Raw genomic sequence first — 26,908 nt, 5'->3', positions numbered from 1 at the left:
TTCCACCACGCTGCTCCAGTGCGGGTTGGTGGAATACACGTGGCAGAATTTCAGTGAAATTGGACACATGCAGGTTTCCTCACGATGTTTTCCTTCACCGTAAAGCACGAGATGAATTATAATCACTAACACACTTGCCCGGGTTTGAACCCACGATCATCGGTTAAGAGTCACGCGTTCTTACCACTGGGCCATCTCGGCTTTTCGGCATAATTATATAGATAAACTAAATATTTTATAGGAGCATACAGCAACCACTTTTTTTGTAAATATTTAAATATGAAAATAAACAGTCTAATTATATATTATATTTATACAAAAATCGTGGCAAAGTTCATAATCTCTGCCTTATTATGTGTTAGAGCCTCAAAGAGGGGAGCAATTAAATCTCTCTTATCAACAAACACAAGTATATATAAAACCATTTTCCTTATATACTTAAAAATTTGAAAATGTTCATAGCGCGATCTAAGATATTTTCACGAGTTTTCTTTTATACCATGAAAATAGTGACTTAATTATCAATTTATACTTATCAAAATTGAAATTTTAATGTAAAAATTATATTTTCGATGGAAATTATTTATTTAAAATGAATATGCACTAATAATTGATTAAAATATACGGAGTGTGGTTATATTATACTTACAACGCCATCTAGCTGACTCTTGTGAAAGCACGTTATAAAGTGTATTATTAGAATTCCATCAAATTCGTATAGATGGCATTGTGATCTAACTTTTAATAAATATTTGAATTAAGAGATAGTCTATTTTAACGACAAGAAAACTAAAGACAGATAAACAACTTTGTCATCGAATTAACGTAATATCATCGACTTGAATAAATTCTATGATTTTCACTACTGTTTCACTAAATGCCGTTTTGAATGTCGCCGAAGTTGTTATCGAATAGTGCGGTTCATAAATCTGTTTCTAATCCGTAATATGGCATAATGTAATCTCGTAGTAAATCGCAAGAACTTGTTGTAAGTCGACACTAGATGGCGCCGCACACAACTTTAATTTCATACAATGATCGCTGTAACAATTACTATATGAGTATATGTAACTCGATAGATGTAAGAACCGTAGTTCCAAACATTACTTTGGACCTCAAGGGCAAACCTATCAAGCGGTTCACATAATGCGATTTGGTTTTTTATTGTTTTAAAAATACCCTTAAATTTGTCAACATGCAAGTTTAAAGAGTGTAAATTATAAACCAATTTGTGTAATTAAATAAACTAGCATTGCATTATGCTAAAAATATTAAGCATTTAAAACATGATTAAATATTATTATAAAATAATTATTTATAGGATGAAATCTCAATATATATAACTTACCCATAACAAATGCAGCGACCACACATCCTATAATGCCGCCGATACTGAGGGACTCGTTGTCCGTCATCGTCACGAAAGATGCCATTTGCACGTTCTGACTGTATGCCGGCATTGCGTATAATTCTGTAATCAATCATTTAGTATTAATATATATTTTTTTGTATATGTAATGAAATTTGAAAAATCGTATGTTATAACAGGAATAGCACAGTAGCACTGACCGTTGCCGAGACGGCCTAGTAGTTAGAACGCGTGAATCTTAACCGACGATCGTGGGTTCAAACCCGGGCAAGCACCACTGAATTTTCATGTGCTTAATTTGTGATTATAATTCATTTCGTGCTTGACGGTGAAGGAAAACATCGTGAGGAAAACTGCATGCGTCTAATTTCATTGAAATTATGCCACATGTGTATTCTACCAACCCGCATTGGAGCAGCGTGGTGGAATAAACTCCACACCTTCTCCTCAAAAGGGAGAGGAGGCCTTAGCCCAGCAGGGGGACATTCACAGGCCGCTACTGTACTGTACCGTACTGACCGTTGTCCAGCTCGTCGCCGGCGCAGCGCGCCACCTGCAGCTGCGCGCCCACGCACGCGCCCGCGTCGCACGCGCGGCGCCGCACGCGCTCGCCGCCCGCGCACGCGCCCCACGCGCCCCACGCGCCCCACCCCGCCTCCGACTCTGCGGACGCCACTCGTGTTACATTCGAAGGTTCATAGCGACAACGGAACACTGACATATACCTATATGCTTGTAATTAATACACTGAAGATTTTGCTAACATTTATTGTAATCATATCATCGATCATTTAAAGAAATTTATAAAAATCTATTGATTTTTTTAATTTCATCCGTTCTATTCAGCACCAAAATGAATATGTGTGCTTACATCCATTTTTCTAATGAGACAGACGTGTGTGTATAAAGACTGGAATAAAGTGCGAGAGAGAGAGAGAGAGAGAGAGAGAGAGAGAGAGAGAGAGAGAGAGAGAGAGAGCGAGCAAGCCACAGGTTATGTTTCAAATATGTATTTTTATACAATCTTTGACATGTCGTTAATGTACATATATTAGCGTTTAGTTTAGACCAACCTGCACAGTTGTTTACGCAGATACGTCTTTCCAACGCAGCGCCCGCGTCTGCGCAACCTTCAGGGGACAAGCACATGCGAGTGCGAGTTCGATGACCTGTGGCACCGCTCTCACAGCCACCGTTACATTCGCTCCACTCGCTCCAGCATGACCATTCACCTAATTGAAACAAAGTAGTTATTTTTAATTGGTAAGCATTAGCATTGATTCAAATCAATATTATTTACCTTTAAAATTATAAAAACGACTGCCTTGAATAAATAAATGTAACGTAACGGTTCTAACGATAATTCAGGCATTTAAAAGTTATGGTATTATAAATAAAGTAAGTTTATGAATTTGAAAAAACGCGAACATTTCGATTGGTTCCATACCGACACACGCATGCGTATTGCAGGCTCGGAGCATGTCTTCCGCGCCAACGCAAGGTGGCTGTCGACAGCGCCTTGTGCGTGCCTGCTGGCCCCCACCGCACGCTGCCGAGCAGGCCCCCCAAGGAGCCCACGCCTCCCACGCCCCGTCCTCCGCGGGGGGACTGCTGCTACACGTGCCTCGCGAGTTGCAATAGCGTTCCTCCTCGCGGGCGAGCGATAACTGTTTAACAAAGGTGTATAAAAGTTTTATCGAAATTTATAAAAAAATGTATTTACACGTTTATAAGATAAATTACGCGTAGGTAAATGAAAGACTACTGTTTAACTCACCCTGATCTGTTCCGGCGTCGGCGCCTTGCACAGAAACTTGAATCTCTTCTCGGTGTAACTTCCGTCAGATGTATTACCTAAAACAAATTTTAACATCTATGGAGCTCAAATACATACTCAATATAAAGAAACAATGTTTATAAGCATTATAATCGACGGCTACTATGTCAAAGGACTTCACTCACTAGGTATCTGCACCCAGGGCGTCCAGGCGGTGGCCTTCCGCAGCTCGCACGGGCGCAGGTCGCAGGCCTGCCGCTCGGCGCGCGCGCCCTCGCAGTCGGCGCCGCCGTGGCGCGGCGCGGGGCTGTCGCACGCGCGCCGCCGCTCGCGCGCGCCCGCGCCCGCGCCGCAGCCCGCGCCCGCGCACGCCGACCACGCGCCCCACGCCGACCACGCGCCGTCCACGGGCGCCAGCGCCGGGTCTGCGGCGGAAGCATCTTTTTAATGTATGTTATGTAATGCAGCTTGTACTGAGCCGATACTCGGCTATGTAAATGATCATATTACGAGTAGGAGCTAACGAGCATCGTATGAAAGCCTGCGAGTCGACAAAAAAAGCATATCTGGAAACTCACCAGGACAGGGAGGTAAATTTGCGCAGTACATATCCTGGGTATCGAGACCGACGCACACCCGACCCCCAAAGCGAGGTTCCGGGGAAGTACAGGAGCGCCGGCGCGACTTCACGGCGATACCGCAGGACGTGGAGCACTCGGACCAGGCGGACCAGGCCGACCAGCCTCCGTGCACGGTGCAGTTGGTCACCTCTATACTAGCTCCTACAACAGAGACGTCGCGATAAAAAGTTATTCGTTTTATGGAAAGAAGGATATTTTCATCTCGGCGTAGATCGCGTGATATTATTAAAGTTCCAATGCTCCTCACCTCGACAGGCGTCCCCGCCGGCCGCGGGGCGCGGGTTGTCGCAGCGCCGCGTGCGGCACGCGCACGTGTCGGGCGCGCCGTCGTACAGCGCGGGCGCCGCGCCGTGCTGCACGCACGCCTCCCACGCCGACCACGCCGACCAGCCGCCGGCCACTGCGCACGAATATTATAAATATAAAATAGTCATATCATTCGAAGCCTCGATGAACCACCTGATGTTGAGGAGTAACCTCCATCTGAGGGCATTTAGCATTTTATAAAATATATTCTACTTATAACGCCGCCAATGCGCCACCGACCATGAAAAGTGAGATGGTAAATCTCTTAGGTGTATAATTATACTGGCTCGGGGAGTAGCATGAAACCGAAAACAGAAACTATTGCTGATCAGCGGTCCCATAACCAAACTCACCGGGCATACTGACGGAGGGGCAGCTGGCGGTGCTCTGCGAAAAGTACGCCTCGTGCAAGTGCGCGTGCGCACGCACGCACAGCTCGCGCGCGTCGTCCCAGCCGCAGTGCGGGTCGGCGGCGCCCACGCAACTCGACCGGGTCTTGTATCGAGAGCAGCGCTCACTAGATATGCGCAGAACGCCTTCGTCGCTTCCTATGTACAGGGACATCTGTGGCCAAAATTAAATACATCAAGTATAAAAGATAATGAAATATGCTATATAGAGAAAGAGATACCGACAAAGAAAATACTTACAGTATCTTTTACGAACTGCATTGACAATATGTCAAATCCACCCTTCTTATCTTTCATCTTCCAAATCTCCACCACACAGGCACCTTCATATTTCGGAAGAATTGCCAGTTTCAAAATATCATTGTTCTGTGTTGCCACAAATACAACTAATTGTTTTGCGACATTTTTCGTATTGGCAACATCAACGGTCACGTGCGTGAATCTCTCTAACGTCGCTTTGTATACTGGCTCGCCGGATATAGGCTGTATTGATTCGTGCATTAAGTGATATTTATGGTACTCAATGGATTGATGGGGTCTGAAAAAAAATATATAGTTGATTACAGATTACAACAAAAAATATACAATTAACATTATATTTTATATTCATCTTTATTTCAAAATAAGTATTTGTAATATCTCAAACGTTGGTCAAAGTCGATGTATTTTTTTTTGTGCTTGTGTGAAATGAAAACGAACCTAGTGTCTGGATTGCATCGGAAATGTTCCCTGGCTTGCCGAGACGGGGTCCGCGGTTCCCACGTGGACATTGGCGAATCCTTTACTTTGTAGGGCCCTTCGAAGGCCAAGTGGATGTCTGACATGTTATAAATACACACAGCACTGCCGGCTATGCTATTACTGTAAAATAAAAAATAAAAAACTAATAACAATAAAGCTTTTCAGAAAGTGTCTCTGATATATTAAAAGACAGACACTATTGAACACGACATTATATATTGATTATAAAATTATAATGGCATATATTTCTACTCGGTAGTAATAGATGGCGTTGATTGAATTTGTCACATTCCTGAATCGCGCTATCTAGATTCACTATTGAGTATACATAATGTGAAAATGATTATTATTATTTAAATTATAGTGTTAACAGAGGAAAGCTTTTCCTTACATTTACAGATTGATCCCCGATATTAGTTCGGCGTAAACAAAAATATTTATTCAAGGTAATGTAGATAACTAAAACTCACTCAGGTGTGGTGAAAACAGCGACGAGTATCTTCTCTTGTGACAAATATTCCACGCTCTGGACTTCATCATAGTAAAACGGTACATCTCCTGGCACAGCGCACTTGAGCCTGGCTTTTAGGAAGGTACTCCAATTATTTTTCATCATCAGGTGACCACCTGAATCGTTTTTGCACACACGAGCGATACGTGAGTATATAATCTGAAATATTACATCATTTTTATAACACTATATCGAGAAGAATGTGATTAAACAAACAAACCTTTCAATATATTTATTCTAATTAAAAAAACTTAAAACTTTTATTATTACTTGTTAAAAAATATTCACTTTAATAAGAGCAGAGGTGACTTTTATGGCGTTTATGCGTTTTCTGTTGGAAAAATTACCTTCCCACAGTTTAAGTATTCCACAGCAACTTCTCTGAAGACGAAGTACACGAATAAGTCATCTTCGAAACTACCCACAAATTGTGGTTCGTTAAGCCAATTGAGATCGTACTGCGTCGTCCGAAGCATAGTTGAGTCTCGTGGGGATGCTCCTTGACTCCTGAAATGTAAATGGATCTATACCATTCTTATTTTACTGTTACATAAATAAATTTTAAAATTGAAATATGGCTTTATCCATATTTAAAAACGTCAGAACCAAACCTAAATTAGGCTACAATATTTGTCTATACAATGAAATTTACATAAACAAATTGCTTTACAGCCTTTCTTGATAGTGTACAGGCGGTCTATTTACAGTAGATCCATAAACATAAGTTTATGAGAAGTTGCCATAAAAGGCAGTCTTCAATTATATCACCATTAACTCGTAACAAGGTTCAAATTCCATTTTCAAGTTCACAATTACCTGCAGATTGCTGTATCAGAGCTCGTGAAGTCTGTCGGTGTCCCGGCGTAGTACTCGCCGCTGCTAGCAAATATCGCGGTCACGTTGGAGTCAGGATTGTACGGGCAGTTCGCGACGCCCGATAGCCATTCTGATACCATGTTCAATGATTCAATCTGTTGAATAACATTTACTGTTTGTATTATGTTACTATGAAAATAAAGTTATTAATTTGCAATTGAGTTTAAAGAAACTTATCTCTCAATAAAAATATTAAATTTTCTTAAAAATGCGGGCACAGTGGTTAGAACGCGTGAATCTTAACCGATGATCATGGGTTCTAACTTGGGCATGTACTTAATTTTTGTTTATAATTCATAGTGAACTTGACGGTGAATGAAAATATCATGAAGAAACCAGCATGTCTAATTTCACAGATTTCTGCCACAAGTGTATTACACCAACCCGCATCGGCGCAGCGCGGTGGAATAAGCTCCAAGCCTTCTCCTCAAAAAAAGGAGAGCAAGTTAAGACTAAGGCTCAGCAGTGAGCCATTAACAGGCTATAACCGCTACCGCTTAAAATAAGGTACATAAGTGTTGTTGCCTGTTTAGCAATTGGCTTAGGCAAGTTATAATGTAATATACAGATGTGATAATTGAACACCTTTATGTTTTCCATATAAAATATCTGACTTCAGTATACTACATCGTTCAAGTGGTATATCAACTATTACCAAATACCAAATTTTCATTACACGTTTTTTTTGGCAATTACAACAAATTAAAAATATACCTTATCAATAAATTTAGCATGCGGTGGGAACCGCATAATTAGGGTTATTAATAATCGTCGGTAAGGCCCCCCTATCGCAGATGGTTGCACATGAATATGCCCGCATTTGTGATAATTTAACGAACGAATCTTTAGTTTTAGAAAGGGTCTAGTTATTTTAAGGATTGTTTTTGATTTTTCAGGCAACACTAATGTCCCAAGCAAGTTTAAAAATTTATAAGAATAAATTGTATAAAAGCCTATAGTACTTTCAAGATCCAACCAGAAAAAAATTACTTCTTCCGAGCCGGAAATTTTTCATTAAATTACCCTTACTAATGAATTTAAAACGAATGGAATAATAACACTACTTGTATATTTTTATATTTATCATAATATAGAACCAAGATTGGCCTGCAATTATTAATTTTGTTTAGGTCTAACAATTTCGGAATGTATTAATATTTTGAACAAAAATATCCATTATATAAAATTTTACAATAAACAAAAACGTTTTTAAAAATATATTTTTTATTGTTCTTTATCATTAAGTTGGAGGTTAATGAGTTAATTACGTTCAAAAATAAGTTGTTCGATTAAGGCTTAAGTGGGTAATGCCGAAACATTTGTCACGCACGATTAACGCACGAAAAGGTTCACGAGTAATTATTGACATCGAAGACCTTGTTCGGAGATAATTAGTCAAAATCTCTTTTTAAGATAAGATAACACATTATTCAAATCTTTGCGGTTATGCAGTTTTTTAAAGATATAAACATAAGTGATAGTGAGATGATCCTTGTTAAAAATAGTCATTAAAAAAACCAGCTTCATACAAATAGTTTTCACTTTTCATTTTGCCAAATTGTTAATAAATAATTCAAATTCCGAATGTCAATTTAAATTTAAAGAACAGGATCTACGTGGTTTCTTAATTGGTTTAATTGAAATACCTCTCTCCAACTGCAAACTGGACTGAACGCGTTGGTCCCACACGCGAACAGCTTGTGGCCGTATGAAAGGAGTACTTTGATGTAATTGTGGCAGTTCTCCTCGGTCTGGCCCTTGTCTTGACATTGCTTCACTTTGTCGCCAGCTGCCGGCCATTCCGCACGCTCCAGCGAACGAAGACCTCGAAGAGAGAGACGATAGAGCGTGTCCCTGGAATATAAATTATTTGATATAATACTTTATTGATATTAAACTACTCTTTATCATTAATTGTAGGCGTTCATTCATCTCTTTCTCTCTAGATTTCTCCCTTGGAAGATCTATGCAAATCGTGACAAAATTAATCTTAATTGTTCATATATCTGCTATCCCTGACCATCCCTATACTTAAACTCTTCTTGGAGTTGAACTAGTCTGGTGTTATAATATGCAAATTGATAAACGTTCTTAGGTCAATAAGAAACTTAATCTATTTGTAGAATAAGGTTGTATGTATATTGATTAACGGAATAATTTATATAATAAATCGTTGATAGTTGTAGAATACATTATACAATAACAGAACGGCAAATTAATCAAAGATCAATTGGTGAGCTCGTCACAAGTAACCAGTAAAATCATTCTCAAGGATTGGCGTAAGGCTGGCGACCTGCTGTAATATTTAATCTAGAACTTCAATATCACATGCAACATTCTAGTAAATTTGCATACAGCCCGTTAGAATATTGTATATCATTCACAAGCCGTAGTCGCCTGTTCTTATTGTAACATAGTAATAACCAGCGTAATAACGACATACTATAACACATAAACAAACACACGCGTACAATTGTCTACATTTGAAAACATAAACAGTCAGGCCACAGCTTATAAATACTAAACAGCTAAATCAGACAACGCGTCGTCAATCTTACTAATAATATAAACGTTTTGTTGTGTTGTTTTGTTTTGTTTCTTGCTAAACAGCGAAAATTGATTAATGAATTTTAAGCTTTTAATATAGATTAAGTATGGAATCACAGTAACAGTCTGTGAATATCCCACTGCTGGGTTAAGGCCTCCTCTCCCTTTTTGAGGAGAAGATATAGAGCTTATTCCACCACGCTGCTCCAATGCGGGTTGGTGGAATACACGTGTGGCAGAATTTCAGTGAAAATCGACATATGCAGGTTTCCTCACGATGTTGAGGAATTATATTAACTAATTAAGCACATGAAAATTCAGTGGTGCTTGCCCGTGTTTGAACCCACGATCATCGATTCACGCGTTCTTACCATTAAGCCATCTCGGCTTAATTCTTAAGTACAAAATATTAAATAATAAATTTGTGTTGTCGGTCATCTCGAAATGACATTTCGAAAGCATTTATTTTGACATAACAAGCTTGTAATATACGGTTTAAAAGTGTTTGGAAAGATCAAGGGATCACGAATATACCATATTTTGTGATATTAATTTCACCCTCGTTTCTTCGTAGCATGTTTTAAGACAAAGGAACGATTATTGCTTTCTCCTAGATTAGGAGTTATTTGTTTGACACGGCATTAACCGTCTGACCTTAACCGTTCATGGATGTTCCAATAACACAATAAATTACAATCTTTCCATTAGCTATGTATATATAGTCAAGTAATAAACTGTTAATGTCCCACTGCTGGACTAACGCCTTTTCTCTCTTTTGAGGAGAAGATTTGGATACACTTGGCAGAACCTCATCCACCATATTCCGGTTACCTTACGATATGTTTTTCTTCACAGCTGAGCACGGTGAAAATTCAGTGGTGATTGCCCTGATTCGAACTCGGAATAATCTGTTACGATTCCCGTTTTCTAACCACTAGGCCACCACGATATTTTTCTATACTAATGTTGAATTATATTGGATATTATATAACTTAGAATATACCTGATTATAACTGTATATTTTTATTCTAGATTATTTATTATTGTACGTGTCAATAACGATTTGTCTCATTTTTTTTCCTCTTGGGTGTGCAGGTAGAAATCTCTTCAATAAGCATGCCATTAATACGTTATAAGTTCTGTGTTAAACGAATTAAGGTCTCTTATTAAATTTAAGCATGTATTTTTTTTCTATTGCTTTTTTAATGTCTAATACGAGGGAAACCGTGCTAAGCAACTAGTTATCCCATAACCATTGACACAATAGGTAGCCTTTTGTGCAAGCCTGTCTAGGACTCCAGGTAGATATCACTTATTATATCAGTTATGCTACGATCAAATATCAGTACTTTGAATTATTGGGCTTCGGTTTGAAGGGTAAGTGGGAGGAACATGGCATCTAAGATGCAACGGTTGGCAGCGATGTTACTATGGAAAGGTAGGTTATTTTTCTTTAAGTACCAATATCTATGAGCATTGTGTTCAAGTGACATCCTTTAGCCCATTTGCCTATCTGTCTTTCATTTTTTTAAATATATATATAATTTAACAAGGCTGACCACGTGTTTATGTCGATGTTAGTGTGCTTATATGAATTTTATAAACAAACAGTGTCAGCTTACTAGCACCTACTAAGATTCGAATAAAACGCGTCTAAACACACAATATACAAGGCAACATTCTGAAACGTGATAATTCTCGTATTACATCCACGGATAGTGATACTGGCAACTTTATCTTATGTATTTTATGGGAGTACCGATAATTTAGTTCCTGCTCTACGTTTTACTTTGAAAATAAATATGGTATTGTAGCTTTCGTTTCAATGAAACACGTTTTGACTTTCTATAGGCAAGATTATTAATTCTCATATATAAGAACTTTCTTATTACAAGGATTGAAACTGTTAATTCTAATGAACTTTTAACCAATTCATACTATGCGCGCACAAATTCAAATTTTGACCGATGACTTAAGTTTACTACTAAAGTAAAGGAATATTTATATTTAATTAATGCGTTCGACAATTTATTTGAGTATTATTTTAATAATTATAGTAGCGACTTACATTTCTAATTAGTGCATATGTTGACTGGTAGGGAATACCTTCAGGTATTAAGTCCGTATAAGTACCAAATACCTACGCCAGTGTACAAGCTTCTTGAATACTCGATCCCTTTACACGTCCAAAAAAATCCAGATGGCCCCCAGGGCCTTGTAAAATTAAGTCAGTGATTTAAAAGATTAAAAATTAAATTGTGTGAACCACGTTTCATAAAATTATTAAAAAATTAAAAAGCATAATCTTATAACTGAACTGACTGACTGTTTTTTATTGTTCTGTAGATCCTACAAGCACTTGCTTTTATATTTGACCTGGAACTCCTCGGGTAAGGTTTAGGTGAACCACCTAGTGTCATCTATAGATAAACCAAAATAATTATATTTATTGGTGTATAATTGTATTATTTATTAAGTACAAGCATTGGTGTAAGTTTATGGCTGCACCGCCTACCCAGATTATGTTTTTAACATCTTTCTCAAATTGGGGTGCCTGGAAGAGAACGCGCCATGCGTTAGCTATAAATCCGCCCATTGTACAACACAAATTTGTAAACACTTTCTGTATTATACATTTGTGGTGTTCAATTAATGATATTAATTTTTTTTTTAAACAATTAATTTTAATTAAGGAAAGTAGAAGTGTCTCAATGATGTTTATATATTGTTTATTTAAAGACTGGTATATACGTGTGTCATCTCTATACATTAACCCTAAGAGTACTCTTCTTTATAAACGATAGTCTCATCTCAAGTATCATTCCCATAAAACTATTCATACAAACATCCTTTTACGTTTCTAACAAGGCACTAAGTACAGTTAGTCATAGTTATGAACTAGATATCCAGTATGGATTATACAAGAGTAAAGGTGTAATAGAAAACATAACCACGCAATGATTTCACATTTTGTGGCTAACCGCGAGCCCTAATGCTTGCAAAAGCCCCCGCTATTCACTAAACTAGCACAGTATGTAATATCATCGTATATCCAACGCCGAGTGATATCACATTTCAGTGCAATACGGAGTAACTGTATAGTCCTAGGAACCTATCAATCCGTAGGGTCACTATTTATCTGATATGCAGCGCTATGAATGGACGTTAATGTTTTGAACATCTATTTATGTGTAAAATTTGTTAAAATTAACTACTCTAAGCAATATACGGAAAGTAATAATTTACATGAAATAAGTTATGGATCATTGTCAACTATAATAAATTGAAAGTATTTTAGATTACTTTTTTAGAAACTTTTCGTTCGATATATGTTTATCGTGTTTGTTTAGTTTTATTTATTTTTCGTTCATAATTAAAGTCTTTTAATAAAAAATAAAGAGTATAGCATTAAATTGAATGTTGATAATTGCTTTACTATTAGTGATAAAAATACTTAAGTTGATTATGTTATATTTAAAAGCTTATTCTAATTATGTTACTTAATCCATACAAAGCCATACAAAACGATGCAGCATAAAGTTAAACAATCTCAAATCTGTGATTATTGTGACGTATGTATAACAACACAGCTTCGCGATAGATGCAGTGGAAAGTCAGCCTCGCTCTATAATCCTGGGAGACTATCAATCCGTTATACGTACGATTGCAAAGGGCCAGAAGGTCACTCTTTGTGTAACTAGTACTGTAAGGTTCATAATACAGGCAAAATTACAATTGTTCAATCGCAACAGTTTTATTAGTTTTAATAAAATTATAATGATATCCTTCAAAATAGATTACAAATATAATCGTAAATTCTGTTTATTCGTAATAATTTTCCCTATATAAGCAGTTTATGACGAAGATTTGTGGCCTATATACACTTACAGATAATAAATTTTTGATACATTCATAATTCACGTTGAAGAAAACTTTAAACAATATATAACTACATATATATAAGATTTAACTTGGACTTGTTTTGATTGTTCTCAAATTCAGTTAAATATATAACCGTTTTCTATTTATAAATTCTTTTTTTTTTTTATAGAATAGGCAGGTGGAGCATATGGGCCACCTGATGGTAAGTGGTCACCAAACGCCCTTAGACATCGGCATTGTAAGAATTGTCAACCATCGCTTATAGCCAATGCGCCACCAACCTTGGGAACTAAGATTTTATGTCTCTTGTGCCTGTTTGTATAATTACACTGGCTCACTCTCCCTACAAACCGGAACACAACAATATCAAGTATTGCTGTTTTGCGGTAAATTCATGTAAAATCTCACTTATAGCGGGAAGGTATATGGTTAGTGCAATAATTATGTATTTTCTATCTCTAATCAATAACGACAGAAATCAATGTTTAACTAAATATCCGCGAGCTAGTCTTTAATTATTTTTTTCTTACAGATAAATAACATTCAATGTTTTTTTTTTATTTGATCATTTATTAATTCATTTGATTGAACATTAAGATATACATAAACTAATTATATAGCTAACTTATAAGTCAAATCCGCAATCTACTCAACTTCGTATTAATGAGAATTATCTGTCACGTTTGCGACCTCGTCTAAGATGAATGCAGCCTAATTAGACGTTAGATTAGCGACATAATTAGCAAAGCAAGTATTATCATAAGGAAAGAATGATTAATGTGTGCACTCTATCAAATAAGTCATAAGCTTGAACTTAAACCGGCGTAACTGGCTTAAATATAACTCCTTATTAAGGTTACTTGATTATAAACTAGAAGATGCAACGTGAAATGTTAATTACTTATTTTATTAACATTAACATAAGTGTTCACGACTGGTTAAGATTTTTATTACGATTTATGTTTTTAATTTTTTTTTTTAGATCTAAAACGCCGTAATGTCAACGATTCGTTCTCTTCTGCTCATAAACATATCTTGGCATTTTAAGGTTTTAAAATAAAATGACTCAATATTCAAGTAGAATTTTACATGCACTTTTGAATCATCGTAACGAAACTAAAGAATAAATGACTGACTGACATATAAACGCACAGTCCAAACCACTGGGGCCAGCATTATGAAAATTTCCATACGGGTCCTCTTTAACACCTAAATAATAAAAGGGATGTTAGTTTGTATGAAAATACTTAATTTTTTAAGAAAGAGCTATGGAATTGGTATTTTTTTTTTATAGAATAGGAAGGTGGACGAGCATATGGGCCACCTGATGGTAAGTGGTCACCAAACGCCCTTAGACATTGGCATTGTAAGAAATGTCAACCATCGCTTACAGCCAATGCGCCACCAACCTTGGGAACTAAGATTTTATGTCCCTTGTGCCTGTAATTACACTGGCTCACTCACCCTTCAAACTGGAACACAACAATATCAAGTATTGCTGTTTTGCGGTAGAATATCTGATGAGTGGGTGGTACCTACCCAGACGAGCTTGCACAAAGCCCTACCACCAGTATTTAGCAATTCAGAATCATGACACGACCGAAGCTGCTGGTAAAGCGCTAGTTACAAATAAAGCTACAATCAGTTTCAAATGATGATTCTACCGAGAACTATCGACAAGAAACTTAGTTAATTTTCATCAATCATATTGATATAAATTTATATAGCCTGCATTTATATAATCGAATAATAATGCCCGTTATCGTGCTCAATCTTGTACAGAATAATATTCCTTATTTATTAAGTAATTTGACATGGGCCTTAACATATAAAATGGTATATGTAAATGAGCCTGTGGGTTTTATTATAAACTGAAGGTTTTCATATGTTTAATACATATTGTGACCGTTAAAGTTGCACGTTAACCCTTCACACCTTTTCATAGAAACTCAAAGCATTGCTATTTGCCATTAATTTGATGAATACTTAGGATAGATTACCGAGTAGTGTGTACAACATACGCCGTTATTGTCACCTCTTAATTACGAACTAAAAGTATATGACAGAGTATTATTCCCTTGGTGGCCGTGCTTTGTGCAAGCCCGTCTAGGTAGCTATGAAGGGTGAGTGAGCCAGTGTAACTACAGGCACAATACTTCCCAAGATTATATATACAATACAACCTATATATATATATATATATATATATATATATATATATATATATATATATATATATATATATATTGTATATATTTGATAAGCCGGTTGGCGTGGTTGGTATATACTTGCCTTTCACGCCGAAGGTTGTGGGTTCGATTCCCACCCAGGACAGACATTTGTGTGCTTGACAGACATGTATGTTTGTCCTGTGTCTGGGTGTAATTATCTATATAAGTACGTATTTACAAAAGAAAAAGTAGTTTATGTAGTATATCAGTTATCGGATTCCATAATACAAGCTCTGCTTAGTTTGGGATCAGATGGCCGTGAGTGAATAATGTCCCAAAATTATTATTATTATACGAATAGATTTAGAATCCATTGTTACGTTAAAGTACAAAATAGTTGAACCTTAAGCATTCAGATATACACGTATACTTACTATTCGTTACACTCTCTACGTAAATACAAAAGACAATTTCAGTGAAATCGACCATTATACCGAATGGCAACACAAAAAACTAAGCGGACTTTGATAACTTTCCTTATGGAACGAATAAAAACTCGCTTTAGACCATCTCCTACCAGCTTCCATGTTTTTGTATAACTTTACATAGAAGTCAATTGAACTTGTTTGAACGCATAAATGATACGACGATGACTTGTAAAACAACTCATTGCATTGATTTGCCGAGATAAAAATAGATCGAGAAACATTAGTTACCGACTTAAGCCGGGAATCGATCAGTTCTAGATTACAAAATTTAATGTCTGATAATAATTTCAGACATTTGCAGGTACAGCTGTATATAACTATATAAAAGGCTATTTATTAATAAAATATGACGTCATTTTCATGTACATCTCGAATAGTTTGCAAGATAGCTAAAATAAATGATTGCGAATAAACTTAAAAAAAAATACGCTTTTGTTATTGCAATGACAAATATAAGAAAAGAGCCAAAACTCAAATAGTTTTCTCTTGCGCTCAATCCTAGATGTATTGCCATCCCAATATACAAATACAATAATAATACGTAGTTTTTTAGACTTTTGCATTCATTCCATTCTCTATGGCAAGCACCAAATTTTGCTATCATGAGTCTATTTGTTAAAATTTTACGTAATAATATTAAAAACTTATAACAATTAATCAGACTTATGCTGCTCGAAAAGGTTAAACAGAATATACAAAGGTTAATAAACTAGTTTCTTTAATATGGAGACGAGAATCAGTTGAACAAACATTCTGTTTTAATAGCCGGTTACACGCAGTACAGGTTACACAGTAAATTGACATGATATAGCAAACACATTTGGTTCCTTTGTAGTACACCGACATTACACAGAGTTCATAAAATTTACACCAATTCGTTAAATCGCATTTTCTTAACTCAACTTTGCCCTTTAATTACATAACTTCTCTCCAAATATAGTCGTTTGATATAGAGTATGTAAATATATAAATAAACACGCTCACTCTAAATACTATGATCTAGGTGTTACACGAACTACAGTACAAACATGTACAGTACTAAAGAGAAAATACAAATATTTGGGATAATCAATGATATAAACACACGATAACATAAACCCACAACCATAATAAAGCCATAATATATTGTTTAATTTATAAACGATTGCACACCAAGCCGAGATGGCACAGTGGTAAGAACGCGTGAATCTTAACCGATGATCGTGGGTTCAAACACGGGAAACACCACTAAATTTTCATGTGCTTAATTTGTGATTATAATTCATCTCGTGCTTGACCGTGAAGGAAAACATCGTGAGGAAACCTGCATGTGTCTAATTTCATTGAAATTCTGCCACATGTGTATTCCACCAACCCGCATTGGAGGAGCGTGGTGGAATAAGCTCCAAAACCTTCTCCTCAAAAACGGGAGAGGAGGATTTAGCCCAGCAGTGGGACATTCACAGGCTGTTACTGGTACTTGTATAGCACACCACCGGGGAACGGTGATGTAGCGTGGCAGTGTTGTACAAGCACAAGGGACGTAACATCTTGCTCACGAGTTTGGTGGGGCAATGGTGATGTGAGAATTGATTAGTATTTCTAGTGGCGCCAATGTCTATATGCGGTGTTGTTACCATCAGATGGCATATGCCTGTCCACATACCTATGTTATAAAAAATAATAATATGTCAATAAAAATTATTACGATTGATATAAAAACAATATAACTAGACCACGTTTCTTATTGTAAAAATGAAACTAATTCCATAAGTGAAGACTAATTTAAATAACCATATAAGAAAAGAAGTGGGCTGAATTTTAACGTACACAATAAACTTTACCTTCACGCCTCCAACATACAACAAAAAAGGTAAAACCACAAATACTTTAAAAATATATAAATATTCAAATCCTAAACACATGGACACATATATTAAGTAAGTTTTCAAATTTTATTATATATTATGCAAACAAGATTATCATATAAAACGGGTTTATGTAATAAATTGTTTTAAACATTACGGTAGGTCAATTCCCATATGCATATGTGTTATTACGTTAATAAACTAAATCCAACATCGGCGTTATAATATCACATTACACGTAATGTTTTCATTAGTTAACCGATCCATTGAAAACAACAATAACAAAGTTTTTCCTCATCAAATATATCGATCAAGTTATAAAACGTATGGCAACATTTGAAAGAGACAAATTTTATTTAACGAACCGGTTTTCAATCAATGCATTACGACAGCGGCCTGTGAACGACTGTTTGGGAGATTCAACTCATAAAACCGAGAACACTGATTTGTTTAGCTATTGTACAGACAGAGACACATCAAACAAAACTAAATGACACTAATAGTAAGTAGTAATCAAACTGTACAGTAACAGTAACAGCCTGTTAATGTCCCACTGCTGGGCTAAGGCCTTCTCTCCCTTTTGAGAAGGTTTGGAGCTTATTCCACCACGCTGCTCCAATGCGGGCTGGTAGAATACACATGTGGCATAATTTCAATAAAATTAGACACATGCAGGTTTTCTCGTGGTGTTTTCCTTCACCGTCAAGCACGGTATGAATTATAAACACATAATAAGCACATGAAAATTCAGTGGCGCTTGCCCGGTTCATCCACGATTACCCACGATCGTCGGTTAAGATTCACGCGTTCTAACCACTAGGCTATCTCGACTCAAACCGACCATCATGAAATTTTGCATACACGTTTCGAGGGCCCAGAAAAGAGAAACAAACCCCCTATCACACGTGTGCAAAAAATACTAGTTTTATATATTATTGAACTTCTTTTAACGCGATGAATTTATCTGGTGGCAAGGTACAATCTGACTGCAACGTTTAACTACGTGAAACATTTCGACGATAACAGGTTTCACTTCTATAAAATACAAAGATAAGCATCGTTATGTAAGAAATTGATGCAGGTGATAAAATACATTGACATTAACAAGAGGTCACGGGTTCAAATTTATATAAGACACAAAAATTTATAAAATGCAACTCATTTAATCTCGTTGAAAATAAAGCATGTGTCAATAGCAATTTTAATTACGTACTATATTCAGTTCTGTATAACGTCACAACAGGAGAGATTTTGGCCCAGCGGTGGGAAATTGACGAGATGATTGAAATCATATTAAATTTGATGTTTACTTATTTGAATAATTAATACACAATTACATTACGATATTGATTAATAATACAGTTTCGAGGCGACTCCGTTCACGTCAATTTTTTTCCTGTAAATTATATAATGTATATATGTCTATATCTTACTCCGGGTCCTAGCGCTACCTCAATATTTAATTTCATTAGGATTGGTTCAGTGGCTGAACCCTGATAAGATAACAGACAGTGACATTTTGATTAATAATATGAACATAGTTTATTAGTTAAATAAATACTTACTCTAATTTATATTTAAATTTAATAAAAGTTTCTTTTTATTTTATGACCTTATTATTTATTATTATTTTTAAAACAAAATGCGATATATTTCATATATACATTATATAACTTACGACAGCAGCTGAGTTAAAGTTACTTTTATTTATTTATTTTTTTTAATAAAAAAGAATAAGAACAATATCTGTTTTTAATTAATTTCTATTATACCTATTTACACCCCTACGATTAAGCGTCAGTTTTCGGGTCAGGATCGAACCTGCGACTTTTTCATCGCTAGGCTATTGATGCTTTAACAATTTTCGCAGGCTGTTTTGCATCTAGTTGGATATAATGAATTATTTTTGTTATTAATTGTATTCATATACCGCGTATTTTATTTTATACTACAATAAACAAGTAAAGTTCACTAATCACTTGGTAATACGTCGTTTAAGATACACGAATATATGTATATGTAGTACACGAACTGCGCACTAATTAGCCAACATTCACACTAGTCTAAGAACACGATAGTAATCGCTGATTTCATTCTAGCAAGTGTTTAGCATGCATTAGCGCCTGATTGTACCGTTAGAGGTTTGTTCCGAACTGTCCCGATATATTAACTAACTTCACTACTTTTAGGTTTAACCAAACATTAATAAAGAGTATCTGAATTCTTGCTAGTAGTATCTTACTAGTAGTATACGAAAATCAAATATTATCTACTGTTTTTTTTGTATCGTGATTTGATAAACTAATCGAATATTTATTGATAAGTGGAAATATTTAGATTCAAATTTTTATATGATGAAGTATTCTTTTATAATTCTAACCAATTTCATTCATCTATATTTGATTTCATTCACGATTCTATGACAGAATCGAATGAGGCAAACCGAATCAGACCCGATCCGTTATGAACCTGTATCTGATAAGAGGTTACGTTTTTATCATTCACTCAACAAACAGGTGAATGACTCAAAAAATTAAATTTAAAATATAATCAGTTAGCGAGCGCAGCGGGACAAACATTATTATCAACATTAAAATAATATTAAGATAGCGTTTTATGAACCATAATTCATGTTTTTAATATATTTGCTTTAGCGTTTAATATATGGTGTATTAAATTTAACATAAAAAAATGTTTAATAACTATTCGCTGGACGTTTATTACAAACGTATGTTTATCGAAGTAAGGTCACGTACTGGTTTTATGTTTAAAGTCTAATAAGCTTTTAGACATTTACATTTGTAAATAAGTGTATAAGTTACGTTGAGTACTAATGAATAAGGAGACGTTTTTTTATTGTAATGCTTAATTGAAAAAACTACGAAATTAATATTCATAAAACTTAAAACGAACGATGCAGTGCGCTTCGGAGGATGTTATAGTATAAAATATAATTACATATTTGCGCTTCGTAGTTTCACCCGCTTTATATTTAGATAATAATTATATACTTTTAGAAATAAATAACAATATTTATAGACGTTTTTTTTAACAATAATTATCCTAAATTATTGTCTATGTTGTATATAACGTTATTTATCGAGGAATGGACGACATATTTCTAGAAAGAATACGATTCACATTCGTCAGCGACCTGATTTTATAAGTGAAAACGCAATAGCTGATCATGTTTTAAGCACTTATGGGTAACTAGTTTCAACCACCGGCTTTGACCACGTCTTGGGTACCCTATTACCTTTTCTGTAGCCCTAACAACATATATGCCAATTTCATGACGATCGGACGAATAGTTAAGACGTGTAATCGTAACAAACAAACCAATAAACAAACTCTCTTTCGCATTTATAATATTAGGATTCAGTAACGCAATTATTGATATATCGATAAATCTGTAAATTATATAGATCATTTCATTGCAAAAACAATATTTTGATTTCTAATTTATAACATACAAAATAAAAGAATTAAGCATTTAGATTTGTATGTCAGATAACACGACATTTTACAAAGCATAATAGAGCATTTTTTTTATCTGCAAAACAGGTTATTTACAATAATGCCGTGAGAATCATCACCGTTGCTCAATGACATGGATTTCAATCGAAATGTTTTCTGAATAATTTCCATATAAGTAAGTTACAGTAAAGAAGTTTACGACTATTTAAATGTGTAACGTAATGGTGAACCCGTGTGGGTTTTAGTTGATATGTTTAATATTTGATCCCACGCGTTATATGTAACATATTTAAGAATACATCAAATATATTATAACATAAATACTAGACATACATAATTGTTTGCTGCTACAAATATTTATAAAGAATAAATATGTATGTACATAACGTATAACATAATAATGTAATGTAATGTGTATGTGCTAAGGTAACATGCAGTTTTTATACATATTTCTATTTCAGTAATTTAGAAAAAGTTATATTAATATATATATATATATATATATATACATATATATATATATATTATTTTAGAACTATTATCATTATCATTAGTCATTTTATAATATATCTCATCATCATCATCATAAGACTCATTTTTGTTTATTTCAATAAATGGAATTAGAATGTCTCCATTGTCAAATAAGATTAAAAAAATAAAAATATTCAAAGTTCTGATTACTAACACATACATTAGAAAACCTATCTTTAATCAGTGTCCTCGTACACGAGGGTCCTGTATAATGTGGCATAAGTAATTGTAGAGATAGTAAATAATAAATATTTAATCGACACTCACCTCGCGCCCACTATCACCTGGTCCCTTGCCACATCGAAAAGCAGTTGCGAAAATGATTTGCCGTCCTTATCTTCAAAGATATCACTATCAGACGCCAGCAAGTCTGGAAATTTTATGATTTGTTCAAATAATGTATGTCGTATATATAATACTAATACTAAAATATAAACTAGAAATCAAGAATAATGCAAAGATATATCACAAACAGCCAACAAAAATTGGCGTCGCTATCTGTTTAAAGTGTTAATTTTATATGTCATCAGTACAGTAACAGTAACAGCCTCTTAATGTCCCACTGCTGGGCTAAGGCCTCCTCTCCCTTTTTGAGGAGAAGGTTTAGAGCTTATTCCACCACGCTGCTCCAATGCGGGTTGGTAGAATACACATGTGACATAATTTTAATGAAATTAGACACATGCAGGTTTCCTCACGATGTTTTCCTTCACCGTCAAGCACGAGATGAATTATAATCACAAATTAAGCACATGAAAATTCAGTGGTGCTTACCCGGGTTTGAAACCCACGATCATCGGTTAAGATTCACGCGTTCTAACCACTAGGCCATCTCGGCTTATATGTCATAAAAATAATTAAATTCATGATACGGAATCATAGAACATTAACTAAGAAATATATACTTGAACACCGACTTTTATCGAAATTTGAATACTTATTTTATAAATAGAATAACCTCGTTTATCTAAAACTTACTCTGCAATAAATGCGAAAAATTGTGCGAAACAAGCGCATGTTTTCTTCAACTAAAAACTATTTTTTTTAGAACTCAGCCGACTTCAGTTATTTCCAACAACTCCGTGTCATTTAAAATTATAAAAACAATTTTTAATTTTAGGGCTATCGTTCTTAATTTTTATTTTAGGGCTATCGTTCTTAATCTTTATTGTTTTTTGTATAGTTATTGTTTTTAGTACTTAATAGTTGGTTTTTTGGTAGTAAAGTCTATCTATTTTCGTTTCTAAATAATCTGTTTAATAAGATTAAGCATTTTTTTCATTTTCTTTTAAGTGGAGCATATATTATGTTGTTATTCTTTTTCTTTTTATATATAAGTTACATATTAAGCCGGTTGGCGTGGTTGGTAGAACACTTGCCTTTCACGCCGAAGGTTGTGGGTTCGATTCCCACCCAGGACAGACATTTGTGTGCATGAACATGTCTGTTTGTCCTGAGTCTGGGTGTAATTATCTATATAAGTATGCATTTACAAAAGAAAAGTAGTATATCAGTTGTCTGGTTTCCATAGCACAAGCTTTGTACAAGCTTAATTTGGGATCAGATGGCCGTGTGTGAAAAATATACCCGGATATTATTATTATTATTATATTATACTAAGTTAATATTGTAAGCAACGTACCAACCTCCTATTAAAAAAAATATTCATGTTATAATTTTTAAAAAATATCAAAATAAAATTTTAAACAACAAATTATCAGAATCATAGCCAATATTGGTTTATTTAATGGTCTTTAAAATAACATTTTTGAACAAATATATAAAAAGACGAAAACGGTGTTTAAAGTCAATATATTAAGAACCTAATGTATAGTAAACATAAGGCCTTTCTGATTTACAAACATTGCTCGGCGACAATTATTTATAATCTACTAAATGATGGAACGGCCTCGATAAAACTTGTAAAGCGTAGTTAGTGATTATGACAAGAATCTAAAGAGCTTTTGAGAAATCTATTGAGTCGTGAATATTATTGAAAATTACGTCTCCATCCCAAGGACCCGCTATGTGGTACCTCATGATGAGGCTATTGCGAAATTATTTCTAATAACATCGCATGTGTTCAAAATTCACCTTTTACTTTGGACCTTACTTATATGTAGTACCTATGGAATTACAAAATAGATATCTACTTATATAGATTAAAAAAACCATGTATTGGTAACAAACATACCAATTCATTCATACAGTATATATATTTTTTTTTATTCTTGAACTATACAGCGAAAAAATTTTAGAAAAATATTTTTGTGAAATGTTTTGATTACATTTATGTCTTATATTGAAAAGCATTTAGGTTAATATATAAATTTTTAATATAACATTCAAAGGTATATATTGAAACGATGCAACTAATTCTAGGCCCAGTATGTAATGTTATGCAATTCCTACAAACATCCTGCGATACATTCGCGAGGTCTGTCAACTTCCTCTCGCAGATATGAGGTCCGCTAATAGCTCTTGCGAATAGAAAATACCGTATCTTTATGTAACTATTTTTTACCAACTACATCCCCGCTAATGGTTATAATGCCTGATCATTTTGACGAATGAGGTGTTGCTAGCTACCTAGAAGCCAAAGGATTTATGACCTCACCATATATCTTTATAATACGGCTACGGTACAACATATTTAAAAACCAGGTCAATAACCCTGTTATATCCATTAGAAATTAAGTTCTCTGAAATCAGGTTTTTAGTTTTTTAAATAAATCTAGTACTAAATTAAAGTGTATTTGACTTATCAATTATTTTTATATTAATTAATAGAAATTGTGGTAAAGCACACATTACATGTCCGATAAAGTAGATAGGATCTACTATTATAATAGAATTATCACAAAAAAGTGCTGGAAACTATTGTTTACTTACTTCAAATGTATACACACCCTTAATTTCGTTTGAAATATATTTTTACTTCTTAAGCAAATTTTAACGTGTTGAAATAATCCTAAGAACTTCAATTACAACTTCAACGAACCGACCAAATCGTTTGGATACGCGATTTCATAATTCTATTTCGTCTGACAAACCTGACTATCTATGCATATTTCAAATTCTATAAATCATAACCGTTTAAAATGATACTGGTTTCAATCTGAACTTTGCAAGGGAATATTTTCAAAATTATTAATAATAATAATAATATCCTGGGACATTTTTCACGCACGGCCATCTGATCCCAAATTAAGCTTATACAGAGCTTGTTCTATGGAAACCAGACAACCGATATACTATTTTTCTTTTGTAAATACATACTTATATAGATAATTACACTCAGGACAAACAGATATGTTCATGCACACAAATATCTGTCCTGGGTGGGAATCGAACCGACAACCTTCGACGTGAAAGGCAAGCATCCACCAACCACGCCAACCGGCTCGAAAAATGTTACAAAATAACTCGTGTCAGATTCAAATTCATTTAATGGCTTTAAATTTGAATCCTGGTTAATTTTTTGTTTATTCTCTTTATTAGAAAAATAAATCCATGTGTTTTTTGATTAAATATATTAGATAAAGATAGAATATGCTTCCATTTTGACGGACTAGCTTTTTAATTTCTGAAGAGCGAATGACATATTAAACGATGTGATGTTACGTTTAAGAAAAAACCGGTTCCGAACTATACATTCGACGAAAAAACTGTTCTAGACGTGCTTCCTTTAAGACAGATTTTTTCTCTTAAGTCGTTCGCGGTTCCGCTTACAAAATAGATTATATATTTAAACGATTTCTTAGAAACGCATATAAAATATAGAACAAAAAGGCAACAACGTATATTTTAAATCTAAAATGGAGGTTGTGCTTTAATAAGCTACCTATAAATTTAGGTATAGTCATAATAAAATCGCAATAAAAGATCAAGCAATCTGTAAAGGGCCTATGAAATTTTTGTCTCGTTTAAAATTCGAACATTTTTTAAAATATAATGTTGGTAGGATAGCTTAGCGAGATTTAATTCAATAGTCGAGACAGAATAGATTATACTACTCTAATTACGAATGAAAAACAATCAATAAATTTAATTTGAATACCACAAGTGATTGTCTAAATACTGTAAAAGGTCTAGTTGATTTTAATTGAAATGCATCATCGTAAAACAAAACAAACATAATCGTAAACAGACAGTCCAAACAACGAAAATAATTTCTATGAATAACATATTTCGCAAAATTAAAACTTAAATGGAATGTAACTAATGTAGCTAATTCGTATTATTGACAGGTTTTTTGTCCCATGCGGATTTGTTGTAACATTTTATTTTACCTTGTCTATTGATTATCCTAAAATCATCTTCGGGAAGTTCGCCCTTACTGAGGGCACCGAAGAAAATTATTGCTGCAACTTTGTATATACCCCACATCTTGATAATATTCTTATTTGTTCTGAAACAAGAGAAATTGAATTGATAAAATGAAATTAAATTGATTAGCGGTAGAATATCTGATGAGCGGATAGTAGTATGAAAATGTCACCACTTACTACTTATTTAAAAAATAATAATGAATTGTACTGTATATAATTAAAATGCTTTCTTATAAATAATGTGTATTAATTAAAAGTTCTTAAATATATATCACAGAAGAAAAAATATTAATTACAGTGACAATTTTTACTAAAATTTTATTTTAAAGAACTATAGCAATGCACGTTATTTTTAAAAAATGATTAATATTACTATACACTCTTCTAATTAAGCGTGCAGCATAGGAGGGGACGACAATAGCCAAATGAAATAAGAATTCTTAAGTAATTATAAGAACGGCGTAGTTATATTAGCGAAAGGTGAACAAGACACGGACGTATTGAAGCACTTCTACTTTATTAAATTAGTGTTTAGTCAAATTGATATAGCTTACATCAGCCTAATTGGGAACAAAATGTGTCAATAAGTGTATTGTCGCTAGTTCATGGAAAAATAGAGCAATGGCAAACCTTATACAAAAAGGCTGATAAGACTAAAATTATTTTAAGATGCACTTCTAAATCTTTTCCGTAACCGTGCCGTAACAGCCTGTGAATGTCCCACTGCTGGGCTAAAGGCCTCCTCTCCCTTTTTGAGGAGAAGGTTTGGAGCTTATTCCACCACGCTGCTCCAGTGCGGATTGGTGGAATACACATGTGGCAGAATTTCAGTGAAATTGTACACATGCAGGTTTCCTCACGATGTTTTCCTTCACCGTAAAGCACGAGATGATTATAATCACAAATTAAGCACATGAAAATTCAGTGGTGCTTGCCCGGGTTGAACCAACGATCATCGGTTAAGATTTACGCGTTCTTACCACTGGGCCATCTCGGCTTTTCT

The 26,908-nt window shown here is 34.6% G+C and overlaps 1 protein-coding gene across 3 annotated transcripts in view; it reads right to left on the bottom strand.

Moving 5' to 3' along the window:
- LOC126776564 (semaphorin-5B) overlaps positions 1-26,908 on the bottom strand; it is a 45,721-nt gene that overhangs the window by 4,607 nt on the left and 14,206 nt on the right. For 2 of the 3 annotated variants that reach the window (XM_050499183.1, XM_050499184.1), the window contains exons 2-18: positions 25,867-25,985; positions 21,842-21,944; positions 8,278-8,485; positions 6,572-6,726; positions 6,103-6,262; positions 5,715-5,914; positions 5,203-5,364; positions 4,744-5,041; positions 4,447-4,657; positions 4,035-4,187; positions 3,725-3,928; positions 3,332-3,571; positions 3,147-3,223; positions 2,817-3,036; positions 2,443-2,601; positions 1,889-2,032; positions 1,349-1,471 (exon numbers count right to left, since the gene is read on the bottom strand). In XM_050499183.1, the coding sequence (XP_050355140.1) occupies positions 1,349-1,471; positions 1,889-2,032; positions 2,443-2,601; positions 2,817-3,036; positions 3,147-3,223; positions 3,332-3,571; positions 3,725-3,928; positions 4,035-4,187; positions 4,447-4,657; positions 4,744-5,041; positions 5,203-5,364; positions 5,715-5,914; positions 6,103-6,262; positions 6,572-6,726; positions 8,278-8,485; positions 21,842-21,944; positions 25,867-25,963 (2,914 nt within the window). In that variant the 5' untranslated portion in view covers positions 25,964-25,985. The remainder of the gene's footprint in view (positions 1-1,348; positions 1,472-1,888; positions 2,033-2,442; positions 2,602-2,816; positions 3,037-3,146; positions 3,224-3,331; positions 3,572-3,724; positions 3,929-4,034; positions 4,188-4,446; positions 4,658-4,743; positions 5,042-5,202; positions 5,365-5,714; positions 5,915-6,102; positions 6,263-6,571; positions 6,727-8,277; positions 8,486-21,841; positions 21,945-25,866; positions 25,986-26,908) is intronic. The other variant, XM_050499185.1, reaches the window with a different exon arrangement.

This window comes from Nymphalis io, chromosome 20 (assembly GCF_905147045.1).
Source record: "Nymphalis io chromosome 20, ilAglIoxx1.1, whole genome shotgun sequence".
NCBI classification, from domain to species: domain Eukaryota; kingdom Metazoa; phylum Arthropoda; class Insecta; order Lepidoptera; family Nymphalidae; genus Nymphalis; species Nymphalis io.
Note: the sequence above shows the minus strand (reverse complement) of the source record. Positions and strands in the feature narration are given on the sequence as shown.